The sequence below is a fragment of the Cyprinus carpio genome, chromosome B3 (assembly GCF_018340385.1).
Source record: "Cyprinus carpio isolate SPL01 chromosome B3, ASM1834038v1, whole genome shotgun sequence".
NCBI classification, from domain to species: Eukaryota; Metazoa; Chordata; class Actinopteri; order Cypriniformes; family Cyprinidae; genus Cyprinus; species Cyprinus carpio.
In genome coordinates, this window is record NC_056599.1 from 30,601,293 (window position 1) to 30,615,772 (window position 14,480).

The window sequence follows — 14,480 nt, forward strand, 5'->3', positions numbered from 1 at the left end:
AGACTTGTTTCCAGGGTCACATAAAAACGGGTTTAGCTGTTAGAAGACACAAAGGATGAATACAGAAATAGTTTTCATAGCTTTCAAATCTACGTCAACTGAAAACAGTCAGCTTCTGTTTGTGAACGTGAGCTTCAGCTAGCAGAAAACATACATTAATGATGTAATATTCTCCGTTTTACTTAAAACCAAAAGAAAAGTCACTTACAAAATAAGATTGAATAACCATAAAAAAATCGGACCAACATTTTTCTGTGTTGGTGCATTGCCAAAACAAATAAATGACAGAAACAGCAGCTGACTTCAAGCTCTGCTCGTGGGTCCACACAGAAACGAAACGAAACGAAACTCGTCCCACTCGCGCGTGCCTCCTCTGAAGCAGCAGGGAGCAGGAGGATATGACGCTCGCACGAGCCCCCACAATTCCGCGCGCAGATCCGCTTTCCCTTCCTCGAGAGTTAAGATGGCGGACCGGCGGCGACGGAGACGGCGCGCCTCTCAGGACAGCGAGGAGGAGGACGAGTCGGCGTCGGGCTCGGAGAGCGGGGGGTCGGTGTCCGGCGTCCGGAAGACTCGCGGAGGAGACCCCGAGCCGCTGGAGTCGCCCGCGGAGCGCGTGTGCGCCAAGAGAGACGACGAGTCTGAATGTGTGAGTTTGGGGCTCTAAACCCGCTTTTATAACCACGGCCGACCTGAGTGTGTGCGCGAGAAGTGTTTCACAGTCCAAACACGGAGCGGGTGTCATTTAGATACGAGTTAAGGTGTGATAACAGAGTAGACGTTTCATCTGTTGTGTCGCGGGTTTTATTTATCAGTAGCCCTTCAGATAAATGTTCAAGTGATAAACAAGCGCGTAGTCCTAGTTACTCAACAGTGGTTTCCTTCATCTGACCTTAAAATGTCTTTCTTTTCAATCATCTAACATGACCCAGTGGTTCTCCATCACGGTCCTGCACGCTGTGGGTGTCTCTTAATCTTACACCCATGAGCCAACTCATAAACAGGCAACCTAAACTGAGTCGTGTGTGTGTGTCAGATTAATAAGACCCCTAAAATGCATTGGTGCACCTCTAGAAACAGGGTCGAGACACACTGACACTTGCATGAAATTGAATGAGTTCTTCATGAGTGCATCTGGTCGAGATGAGTTATTAATATATGATTGTGTTCTCTCTGCTTAGGAAAGTGAAGACGGTGTTGGTGAAGGTGAGTCTGTATTCTGTCTCTCTTTGCTGATGTCTTTCTTCACGACATCACTAGTCTGCTCTCAAAAGAGACCAGAATTATTGTTATGGGACCGGTCACTCTCGATGACCTCTTCTGTAGCCATGTGTTATCTGCTCTCAGTAAGGTGAACGGAGTTGCTAAAATGGCTGGTTTCTTTTCTTCAGCAGTCTTATCGGACTATGACAGCGCTGATCTGGAGGAGAACGGATCGCACACGGAGGTGAGTCTCTATGGCAACGCCGTTGATGGGGCTCGTCGGGAAATCAGTCAGTTTTCTTAAAGACAGTGCTGAGATGAATCCGTACAGATCCAGCCGGGGCTGTGTGTAGAGGGGGCAGAATGTCTCCATCGCAGCCGAACTGAGTTTTGCTCGGTCATTGTGAGAGGGCCGCCCTTTCTTTTTGGAGCATGTTTATAGTTTAACACAGTAGCTTTGAATCTGAAGCTCAGTATGAAGTAATGATTAAACGAGACTTGGCGCGGGAGGTTTTTGTTGAAATTGTGTCATGAGTATTTTTGCTCCTCTCTCGAGGTTTTATGAGCACTGCCAGTGCGGAGCCCCATGCTGTTAGTGCATCTGTGGTCCGCAGCTAATTTTAGTTAGACGTGGTGCGCTAGCCACACTCTTTGCTGCTCTTCCTCCTTCATGCAGGTAGAGTTTTGATGATGGCGGGATCATCGGGTGGTTTAGGGGTGTTGGGGAGCGCTGGCTGGGGCTCACTGCTGCTGAGCTGGTGGAGGTGAATGGGGTTGTTGTAGCTCTCAGCTCGTCGGGTTCAGTCTGGGCTGCTGATGTTCCACTTTGTTTGGTGTCCTACCATCCGCTTTTTACACAATCCTTCAAAACGCTGTCTAAAGGAGATTTCCTAACAGGAACAACCAGGAAAAGGTTTATTGGACATGTTTTTGATTTGTAGTGCCATAGTTATTTTGTCTTGCTGAGCCGATAATATGTAAATGGTGAAAATAACCAACAATGTAGTGTATACTGTCCACCTCTGTGTAGTGAAATCAGTTGACGCCAGTCTTTCTCCTGAAAGATTTGTATTTTGCTGCTCTGTTACTGTCTTAGCATGTTACTGATGTTTTGAATTGGCTTTTATTTTGGTTTATCCAGTTTGTTTTCACTTTAATTTTAGTAGGCTAGTTTATGTGCGTCTTGTCATTTATTTATAATTGAGTTTTTTTTCCCCCCAGCTTTAGTCATTTCAGTACAGTTTATTTCAGTCAGCTTCCAAAGCAACATTTTTAAGTTTAACTTTTTTTTTTTTTTTTTTTTAATAGTTAATGGTTTTGCTGATATGAAAAGCTTGTTGTTTTTCTTATTCTGGTTCAAATGCGCTGATATTTTTTGGTTATATTTTTTTGGTGTGCTTGCTAGGGTGCAATTACGCAAATAAGTTCTGAGTAATATTAATTAACATTTCTGTTTAGGGTTAGTTGCTTGTAGCTGTGCATAATTTACTGTTATTACGAAAGCTGGGCGATTATGGCCAAAAAAAGATCACTTTTATAATTTTTTTGATAATTGATTAAAAATGATATTTTTTTTATATATCAGTTAGTCTGTCAGTACTTATTACGATAAATTTCAAATCTGTTTATTTCAAGTTTAAAGGCAGATTTTTGCCCCTAAGTGAAACTTGTAGAAACCAGGGCCTGTATTCATGAAAAATCTTAGTGCTAAGAGTTGCTCCTAGTAACAAAATTCTAAGAAACTTCTTAAAAATGTGGGCGTTTCCTCTTAAAATTAAAGAAAAGATGCTAGTAAATAAAGAAGTAATTCAGAAAGCATCTTAACCCTTAAAAAAGGTCTTAAGGTCCAAAATTGTTAGGAGTACAGACGAGGACTTTTAAGAGGCGCAAGAGTTTCTTTAGCAGGGGAGAAAATGAACGAAACCTGAAGAGGGAGAAGTAATGTGTTACACAGTGCATGACAGTGAGTTAATAAGACGCTATTAGATCATGCAGGGATTATGTTTGTGACTGATCTTATTAAAGACATGTTAACATCTCAGACACCGCACAGGAATGCCATAGTGATAGTGGACTGGAGAAATGCAGCTATATAGCAGTGATGATTTGGGGCTGTCACAACCTTCTGTAAGCAAAGTGTAAACACAAACAATTACAGCACTTTCAGAACCTTATTGTGTCGCTGTTCATTTCCTATAAATTACGTTAAATATGACAGCATGGTAAATTAAAAATAAAGAATATATATATATATATATATATATATATATATATATATATATATAAATATATATATATATATATATATACATACACACATATATATACACATATATAGTGTGTGTGTGTGAGAGAGAGAGAGTATGGCAAAACAGGAAAAATTACACATGTGATTTCAAAGTGAAGGCTTATAATAGAGCCTACTCTTAAAAGCACTCTTTTATTTCCTTCTTGGACAACCAACCAATCACAGTTTTCAAAGGACTGTGTCATAGCTAGCAACGGGGTCAGCCCTGTCTCCTCAAAAGATTAATTTTTTTCTTTTTCTCGCTCAGAATTGCTTTTAAGCTAAGATTCTTAGTTAGACATTTTAAAGCTAAATTAGAAGTTCTCTGAGAGGATTCTTTAAGAATACAGGCCCTGACCATTAATCGTGGTTTTAAACTACTCTATATGGTCATAACATGACAAACACTTTTTCTCCAAAATTAATATCTTAACAGAAAAAATAGTTTCTTAGTTTCTGCATGCTCTTATGAGTGGTATTGCTTGCTTTCATTCAATTTTTTTATTTGTTTTGCCTGACTTTGATGCCTCTCTTCAGCACAGTTTGCAGTGCAGGCCAATGTTAATATTACTTTTTAGATGTAGTTCAATTTAATTAAATTATTCTGATTTGGATTTTATTCATATTAACCATTGGTCTTCCATAGTAGCATTTAGGTCATAACTACAATTGAAACCACACACATAGCACATCTCAATACCATGGCAAAAATCTAACTATATGCTTTCTAGGTATATGTATGAAAAACAGTAGTCTAAATACATGAAGTATAAATGCATAAACGCTAGTTTCATCACAAAAATACTGTTCTGGTACTTATGTTTAACTTATGACGATCTGTAGATTGAAAAGCCTTGTGACTGTATCGTTACACACAAGTGCTTCACACTGGATCTCAAAGCGATGTTTAGTGGTCACTTGATTTATCAGCGAGTAAACGCATCTGTGAGCTCGCACTGCACTGCAGTTCCAGCTTAGATCTGAGCGGATAAATGGTCCCTGTGGCGCATAAACATTATATCGAACATTTATTAAACTCTTGATATCGTTTTATCGAGGAAAATTATATTGCGATAATTATCATTTCTCACCCAGCCCTAGATTACTACAGTAAGTACATGTAATATGTAACAAAGACACTGTAAAGTAGTGTTACTGTTTGTTCTTGTGATTTTTAGAGCTTCAGTGAAGCTACGTTCCTTTGTGTTTCTAGAATTTGTTTAGATGTACTTTTATAGGAATGAAGTTTGATTTGAGAATTTGTTGTTATTTGGCGCTGCTTGTTTCAGGGAGGAGAGGAGGAGGAGGGACAGCATTTCAGTGATGAAGAGGCCCCACGTCCTGCCGCAGAACCGAAGCCCGCTGCAGATGCCCCGACAGAAGAGCTTGGTGAGGAGGAGGAGAGAGATGGAGGGGGCAAGGAAGTTAAGTCTGATGAGAAGGGCAATCTAGCTGGGGAGCGACAGAGTGGGGACGGACAGGTATGGAGGAACAGAACATTGCATCTTCTACTTTAAATTTCTGGAAGCGTTCAGTTTGTGTGGCGGGACTGACATTTAAACACTTTGTTTTGCTGAAAACGCTTAGTTTGAATTAAAACAATCCCAAATAATTAAAACAATCCTTTGATTTAAGATTTAAAGCCATTGGCCAGAATGCCACTGCTTGTATGTAAATCCCTTTTAAGCCAGAACTGAAGCGGAGACCTCTCAATGTTTACAGGAAAGCACAGAGGACCCTGAGAATAAATCAGGCAGCAAAGGCCAGAAGCTTGATGATGATGAGGACAGGAAGAATCCAGCATACATCCCCCGAAAAGGCCTTTTCTTTGAGCATGACGTGAGAGGCCAGGCTACAGAGGAGGAGAGGTGAGAGACAGGAGGATTTTTCTTTCAGGGAAAACTCCCTTTCCAAGTCATATTTTAATTGATGTAATTAGTTGAATTTGTTATGAAGCCATGTGGTTCATATTTCATTTTGTGCTGTTTCTTCCTCCCCTGTTTGTCTGTCTGCCATCAGGCCAAAAGGCAGGCACAGGAGGTTGTGGAAGGATGAGGGCCGATGGGAACACGACAAGTTCCGTGAAGAGGAGCAGGCGCCAAAATCACGTGACGAGCTAATTGCTTTCTATGGTTATGACATCCGCAATGGCACGGGGCCGAGTGACGGGCGATCGTACCGCTCCCGAAAACCCAGGTGAAGCCCGTCTTTATTTCTTTGCAGTTTGGAATTGAGTGCTATTGGTAAAATATAACTTTAGTGGTACTTATAGTTTTAGGTATGCGTATGTACTAGTGATGGACTGACAGAATATCCAGGTTGATTATTCAGCTGTATTTAGCCATTTTAAAAATGTGTTTTAGAAATGTTACCTCCGCTTTCTCAATTTTTGATAAATAATAAACCATTTCAGTTTCTGAATTCATTCAATTTGATTAAAAAAAATTATATATTATTTAAATTATATAAAAGTGTGTCTATTGCTATTGCGTGTATGTATGTATGTGTATGTGTATATATATATATATTATGCACAGTTTCTGTGCTTGTAACGTGGGGAGTTAAATCACATTTTTTTTTTTCTTTTTTTAAAATTCAGTCCTTTAAAAATGTATCATTGTTTCCACAAAATTAAGCAGTACAACTGTTTTAGATAATAAAAATATTTGTTGTTATTATTATTATTTCTTGAGCACCAATTCAGCATATTAGAATGATATCTGAAGGATCATGTGATACTGAAGACTGGAATTATTTTAAAATAGAAATGTTTTTTTTTTTAAACTGTAGTAATTTTACAGTTTTACTCTTTGTACTGTATTTTTTGATCAAAGCAAGCATATTAGTGATGTTAAAAGACTTACCACAATCTTTTGGCCACATTTTTATTAATCATATTTATTTCCTAGATATTTGTAACAGCCAGATATGTATTAAGTTATCCACTAATATCTCCATATTTATTTGCAGACATGCTGGTTCGCCCAGCCGGGAGCCGAGGCGTCATCGTGACAGTGAAAAGTCTGTTCGTACAACATGGCAGGCGCCTCCACCTGGCCACCGCAACACCCCTCAGTCTGTTCCCCTGCAGTCAGGCCCACCTCCTGCTCCCCCTGCAGCACCCAAACCCTCCGGCCGACCCTCGACACAGCCTCCCCAGCGCAGCTTCCAAAGCAGTCGAGCCCCGTCGGCCCCCCACAGGACGGAAGGTCAAAGACACTCGAAGCCCAGTCTAGACGGCCCGCCACCTCGAGGAGTGCGGCCACAGCCTGTAGAGGGTGAGAGGGGCCCGAGGCTCAGGGGCCGAGGCTCACATGCTATTCACGCTGAGCGTAGCCCAGCCACGGTGGTGGAGGACGTCCGCAGTGAGGAAGATGAGGAGGAGGGTGAGATTCCAACAGCGACAACTACATACACCGCTCACCACTACAGGACGGAGAGAGAGAGGGTTCCGTCTCCACGGAAACAAGAGTCGGGCCTAGCGACGGAAGGGGGCAGTGCAGCCGGTCAGGTGCGAGAATCGTCTCCTCCTCAAGAGAGGCCGGTGGAAAAAAAATCGTACTCTCTTGCGCGGAGGGCGACGCGAACGCGACCGTCTGATCTCAGTAAGCAGGCGTCATTAGATGAGTCTTCGCCTGCGGTCCAGCAAGCCCCGGCGACAGCAAAGAGCGAGTCGTGGCAAGAGCAGAGTGATGCTGGAACACAAGGTGGACTGACGGGCCTCGACCAGGACCTGGCCCGACTCAGCCTGGCGGGGCAGAACTGGGCCCAAAGCCCACCCTCCTACCTGCAGGCCGAGATGAGAGGTAATACTTCATCTTTGTGTAATTAGGTTGTTTTACAACCCTTTTTAAGTTGGTTTACATTTTCTGCTTTTTTGTCCCCAACAGGCATTCGTAGCTCCATGCACATGGCAGGAGGCCCTCCACAGTATGGAAGCATGGAGGATATGGTGAGTCAACCGATCCATCTATAACTGCCCATATAAATCAGTAAAGGTACTAAAAATGAAAAATCACTATCTATTTTCCAGATGTGAGTTTGGATGTTATTTTGAATTATTTATTCATGTACTGCATTTTCTGAAATCATCTGAAATGTGCTGATTATTAATGCATAGCAACTTGTATAATACAGTTTACATTAAATATATAATTTTTACTGAGAAAAGTTATATTACTTTATTTGTAAAATGCATTTCCCTCACGTTTGTTTTTTGTTCCTGTTTTGTTCTAAATCCTTGGGATATAATGATGTCAAAATCTCACGGTACGATAATACCTTGAAATGAAGTCCATGATATGATATTGCGATATTTATATAAAAAAAAAGACATGAAGACTTGGAAAATATTTTTGTAAAATTTAAAGTTACATTTATTCTGTCTAATGTACTTTGAGAGTTCAAAATTAAGAGCTCCAACCCATGTTCTTAAACAAGAAAACTCAAGTCAGAAAAAAAGTCAGTGAATGGACTTGTACCTGAACTTTAAAGGGGACTCGGTTTTAGTTCGTTTGACAGAAACTGTGCCAAAGTTTAATGGCCCAAAACACAACTTAAAAGACCATTTATGTTAGAATAAGAAGTTAAAATTTATATATAATTTTTTTTAAATACACTTTTTGCCTGGAAAGTCTTATCGTTTCATACCGTCATGGAACCACAAAGATATCAAGACAGTTTTGCTATTGTGATACTACGATATTGATGATACATCCTTACTAAATGCTGTTTCATTTATAGGATTTAAAATGTAGAGTGCGGGGAGCTACAATCAATGTTTGAAGTGTTTATAATGCTTGTATTTTCCATTGTATTTGGTTATTTCTGAATATAGTGAAATGTGACTTGCACACTGCAACGTATCTTTTATATTTTCCTCTATTTATTTGCAACTTGTTTTCTGGAAATACAGTATGTAACAACAGATTTGACCTCCTAATGTCATCAAAATGTCTCTGGTCATTTGATCATTTTAGTTGGCTTAAACCTGTCTCTGCAAGCTCACATCCATCTGCCTCTGATTTAGAGTGCGGCGCCCACATCTCAAAAGCTAATCATCAACCGATGCCTAAAAATCCCCTGCAATTACTTTTTGAAAATCTATTACACTCAGATGTATGTTACAGTATGGATGAAAAGATCTGTCATCATGACTTTAACATTAGTCTTAAAAGTATTTGAACAATACATGAAGCTTTGTTTTGCAAGCACTTCTCACATTTATTTGCCTCTCTATGATGAATCGCTTATTGTATTCTTCAATTGTAAGTTGCTTTGGATAAAAGCATCTGCTAAATGAATAAATGTAAATGTATTTTCGCGAATGTGTATGAATTTGCAGACGAAAGTCGTTAGCTATGATCTTGTTTCATCTGTTATTTCTTGTTATCAGGGTGTCGGCGGTGGCCGGGCTAAGCGGTATTCATCACAGCGCCAGAGGGCAGTTCCCGAGCCTGCACCCTTGCACATTGGAGTCATGGAGGGCCATTATTATGAACCCAGTGAGTGCAGTCCTGCTTGTGGCCCATAGAGGGCAGTTTTAAGTTTAATGGGTCATGGGAATGTGTCCTAAAATCACCTACTGAGTAGATAAACTTCTAGTTAGTGCTTCATTTGAAAATTCAAGTGCCGTTGATTAAGGAAATATCATTCTTATTTATTTGTTTATTTTTGTGGCTGAACATCAAAGATAATAACATTAATTTCCACATGCAGTGTCTTTCCAGGGACCAATCTACGCACACGGGGAAAGCCCAGCACCCCTGCCCCCTCAAGGCATGCTAGTTCAGCCTGAGATGCACCTGCCACACCCCACCCACCCCGGACACCCAGGTGAGAGTTGTGAACATCTGCAGACTTCTGGGTCAAATGAGTTAATGGCCGCACAATCAGTAGTTCTTTCTGATTATTTATTTCCCAAAAATTCTAACAAAAAACTCATGTTCAGAAATGAATGGGGTGCAAGAACAAAAATTCTGAAAACTTTTAGTAATCAGACAAAAGCGACTCCAAGTATAATCAACGCAGGTACTTCTCTTGAAAGGGAAGCGGTTGAAGCTAACAGGTGAAGGCGAACAGAATGTGGTTCTCGTTGGATTTGAAACTCTTAGTAGGCAAACCAGTGATTTGAGAAAAGAAAAACTGATCTGAGACCATTTAAGGAAGAAATCAAGAGTAGCATGAAACAAGTGTTCACCCAATTAAACAAGATGTTACTGTCTGCTTATTCACTTTTCTGTTTGTGTATTGCCATACCTGCAAACTCATCACTTTTTGGCATATTCACTGACTTTGAAATTCATGCAAAGCTAAGGGTTTTAATTTTTTTTGCGGGTGGGTGGGTGTTTTATGAATGTATATCTGAAGGGAGCTAACTGTCTTCAGAAAAGTTTTGATAAAATATGATGAAGGCATGGTAATAACAGCTGTATTTTACTTGTGCAAGCATCACCTGCTGTCAAATAATGAATTTGCTTTTATGCTCATACCAATTATAACATACATAATCATTTATTAGGCTGAAATAATAAGAGATTTATCATTTATAAACCTTTTTGTCAAAATGTTTTTTTTTTTTTTTTTTTTTTTTTTTTTTTTTTTATACTTTTATGATCAGTTTACGGTTTAGGTTTCACCATAGACATTGGTGTTGTTTTAAAAATGTTTTTAAGTACTGTTCTAACATCATTTCTGGCCCTATTTCAACTACTTTTTAGAAGGTTTTTTTTTTTTATTATTATTAAAAATAAAAATCCACCAACCCAATACCTTTTCCCTGGTTTGGAGATTGCAGGTATGATTGCACTGAAAGTCAGTATGAACTATATTCACCCGATAGATTAATTTAATTTATTTTATTTTATTTGATTTGTTCATTCATTTTGTGTTTTTTTTATTTTTTTTAAAAAAAATCTCTTTTTGATAGATTTTTGAATTCAGTTCTTCCTCTATCTAACAACCAGTGGATAAAACAGTTCCCAGTCTGTGTTTTTTTGTTTGTTTGTTGATCATTGCATTCGGAAGTACGTCACAGTACAGAAGAAAATATCTCTTGCAACTTCAGTTTTCTTGATTTGAATGACTCCAGATGTTGCATCAACATTAACTTGAGTGTTTTGTTTCAGGTTTACACCCGCACCAGTCAGGAGGGCCCATGCCCAATCCGGCTCTTTACGCCGCCCCACCCGTTTCTATTTCACCTGGGCAACCGCCTCCACAGCAGCTGCTACCCCCGCCCTTCTACCCCCCGCCAGGTGTGATGACCTTTGGGAACACCAACTACCCGTATCCTGCCGGAGCTACACTACCTCCAATGTACCCCAACCCCCAGGTGAGCCTGTTGATTCTGAATAAGTGTTATGTGTATCCTGTGACGCACTCCAGTAGTACAGCAGTGAGGGTGACGGGGGTTGTGCGTCTCTCTCCAGGCACAGGCACAGGTCTACGGTGGTGTGACGTACTACGACACGGTACAGCAGCAAGCTCTGCCCAAACGCTCCCCGCCCCGACGCTCCTCTCATCCCGTTACAGTCAGACCTCCCCCTCCTGAGGTAACAGCACATTAAACATTACATCATTCATTACTTTCATCCAGGAGGACTCACAGAATATCAATGCCATATTGGTTACATGCTGATATTAGAATTTGTTTTCATTTTCTCTAATGTTTAGATTTACCTTTGCAGTGATCCCTTCATCTTTAAAAACATTTATAATTTCATGTTCTACTGATAGGTGAACTATTTTATAATACTGTCAGAAAATGTTTTTATTCAGAAACATGTTTAAGCTGAATATTTTGTAATCTATAACCTGAATACTTTTTGGATTTCTTATAAAACATTTCAACTGGATATGATAATTTAACATTTTATGATGCTGACATTGTGTTTGCCGTATAAATAGCCCCGATGATAACATGGCATTAAAAAAGTAATAAACAAACCTAATAATTTAATGACACTGGTAATGTAATCTTTAGTAAATCTCTAAATAAATATCTATTTTGTAAATAGCCCCGATGATAACATGGCATTAAGTGCTGTCAAATGATTAATTGCATCCAAAATAAGTTTTTGTTTACATAATATATATGTGTGTACTGCGTATATATTATGTATATATAAAGACACACATTTCAGCATATATTTTGAAAATATTTACATGTATTTAATATATAAACTTAACTAATTTTTCTTAAATGTATGCATGTGTGTGTATTTATATATACATAATAAATATACACAGTACACACAAATATATTATGTAAACAAATGATTTTGGATGCAATCGTATGACAGCACTAATATACACATAAATTACAGCAATAATTAAAACAATACTGAGAAGGAGGGAAAAGGAACTTTATTTATTAATAAGGTTAGGGGAGAAGAAATGACCAATCTGTTTGTTTTACCTTTTTGAAGTGTGATAGAAGGCTTATCAGTTTACATGATATATCTAGAGATTGTTAACAGCTGATGTGTGGTTTGACTTTTCCTGTCTGTCAGGACCAGAGCAGAAATGCCGCTGAAGAGATTGGCTCCTAGCTGCCAGAGGATGAGGAGGACGAGGAGGCCGCCGCGTGTCAGGACCAGCACCGCTTCTGTATAAATTAAATTCACCATTTAGGTTTTAACTTTAGTTTTGTTTTGTTTATCACTGTTTGTGTTGTCATTATGCCTTGCTTCGGTTCACTGTCTTCATCCAAGGTTCTGTTTGCGGGTTGCTCCTATCTGTTGTATTTCCATTCATAACCAGTGAAGTGTTTTTCCATTATCTGCTGCTCGGCGACGGCGAGGAATTCAATGTGCAGTCTTACACAGCGAGAGGTTTTAGTTTTTACTGAGCAACTCCTCTGTCTCTAACAGACGAGAATTCAAATTGTACAAGACTGCTGGTCTTCTGAATCGAGTTTGTTTTAAATCTCCTTTTACTCTCTTGGGCAAATAAATGTTTTTATTGAAAAGGAGAAAAGCACTAAGACGAAGTGTAGTGTGTGAAAGATGGAGCTGCATTATTAATTCTGGACTTACGGTTCAAATATAGTCTCAGATCAGTGTCATGCTTTAAATGGAGCTGTCAGGCGGCCAGCAGATGGTAATGAAGTACATGGGAAAGACCTTCAAATGCACAAATTTAAGACCCTTTTTGGTCCAAATTAAGGCTCTTTTAGCATGTTTTTTCTTTTCCGTTTAAGAGAGCTGTATTGTTCTGACTGCTTAACCTGCTGTGATGGTGCTAGTCCCATTTCAGACCGATCAATCCTCCTTCCTCCGTCTGTCCCGCTGTCCCTTGTGTCTTTTGACATTGTACTGTGTTGAATTCAATACTGTAATTCTATCGAAGCGAACCGTTAACCTTGCCAGATACTGACCTACTTGACAGTGTAACTCGCTTGATTAGCTTTCTATTGTAAGTGTACATATTAAAGTATATTGAAGCCAGTGGTTTAACAAATAATACTAAGAACTAGTCATTTATTGAAGTGCTGTCAGTATGAACAAAGTCAGCAGGGAACCTAGCCTAGGCCTGTCTTTCGTTTTAAATTTCATTTCTAAAATTAATTTGCAGTTATTCAATGTTTTCCTTTTTTATAAATAGTTATGGTTGCAATTGTTTTCTTTTAGGCACACTGTACAGGCATGCATGGTTTTATAGGTATATTTCTTTGTGAAAGCAATTCTAGATGGCAGATTTGGCTGTGAGCTGTTATTCTTTGCCCCACCGTGGGAGTGCTATGGATGCATCTTTCTCAATTGTTCCCTTTATCATTGTTTCCGATGAAAGAAAAAAACCCTGACAGTATAAATGACACGTTGTCGTTCCCAGCGTTGTTTAGAGATGACTCCTAAAGACTATTAGAAGATGTTGTATTACTTTCTATGCCTTAAAGAGTTAATCGGTTTGACATATCTGTTTTTGTTTGATTAGACCTGACAACACTGTGAGGGCTTGTATGTTTCATGGTTGTTTGAATAATATTAAAAGTGTTTCATTTTTGCGATTTTATTTTGTGGAGCAATGTCAGGAGATGAAATTAAACAAAAACTGAATATAACATTTGACTTGTCCTAGTTTTTTCTTCTCTTTATATTTAAACACACATACATTCACATTGTTTCCACTATTATCAGTATTGTTTAAATATGAATGCTTATTTCCTCCATTTTTACATTGTTACCTTCATCATAATTTAATAACATTGCTAGGATGTCATCTTTAGCTAATATTAATTTATTCTGTATAGTAAAGTGTTGTAATGCCTAAGTTGACTATTAGCTTTTTTAAATGATTGATTATAAAGTTATTAGAATTCAAATGTTTTATTTTCTTTAACTTTTTAGACAATGGCTTTTGACTTTTAATGTCAGCTATATTGTCCATAACGATTATCATTATACTTGTACTGTTATTTAAGTTGTTATTAAAAATTGAGTATGTTTTAGAAGAAAAATCATTTTAGTTGTTCTTAAACGTCCTCATTTAATTCAGTGTTACTAGTTTCTTTGTAACTGAAATTTACTATCAATTTTTACTAGCAAGCATTTGTTTGTTTGTTTAGACTCTTTTCCTTCACTAGCTTTGTCTTTTGTTCAGCTCTCCATCTGGTAAATGTCTCCATTGTGCTTCATTTTTCATAGATATGAAATATGAGCAATATTAGTCGTGGTAAAAAGCATTGTAGTCTGTAAACACAGAATGGTCGCCCGTCCCAGCGTTTGTCTGCGTTGCCGCCTGTGGTTGTGTGCTAAACTCTGACTTTGCCAAAAGCGAAGCGTCGCCTTCTGCCGCATGCAACCCCGCCAAGATTGAGTGACTGAAACAGGCGTGATGCGGCGGAACGCGCCGCTGCTGCCGCTTCAACCCGCTTACGGCAGCGCGCCGCGAAATTACACCGCAGCCGCGATGAGAGCCATAGACGAGCTGCAGCCGCAACTGTGCTGTTCTTTGAGTTTATTTGAGGCATTATCGCGTTTGCAACTGT

The 14,480-nt window shown here is 39.1% G+C and overlaps 1 protein-coding gene across 2 annotated transcripts; it reads left to right on the forward strand.

Annotated features, from left to right (window-relative positions):
• The first annotated feature begins 421 nt into the window (after nt 1-421).
• On the forward strand, nt 422-13,553 carry casc3 (casc3 exon junction complex subunit). Of its 2 annotated transcripts, none has more exons than XM_042720746.1 (13): nt 422-649; nt 1,182-1,206; nt 1,395-1,447; nt 4,780-4,971; nt 5,213-5,358; nt 5,510-5,686; nt 6,461-7,296; nt 7,381-7,442; nt 8,886-8,994; nt 9,209-9,325; nt 10,618-10,823; nt 10,921-11,043; nt 12,004-13,553. In XM_042720746.1, the coding sequence occupies exons 1-13, from the start codon at nt 464-466 to the stop codon at nt 12,040-12,042; spliced, it is 2,271 nt and encodes a 756-aa protein (XP_042576680.1). In that variant the 5' UTR covers nt 422-463; the 3' UTR covers nt 12,043-13,553. The 2 variants fall into 2 exon arrangements, with proteins under 2 accessions (XP_042576680.1, XP_042576679.1); XM_042720745.1 differs by having other exon boundaries at nt 423-649; nt 1,392-1,447.
• The last annotated feature ends 927 nt before the right edge of the window (nt 13,554-14,480 follow it).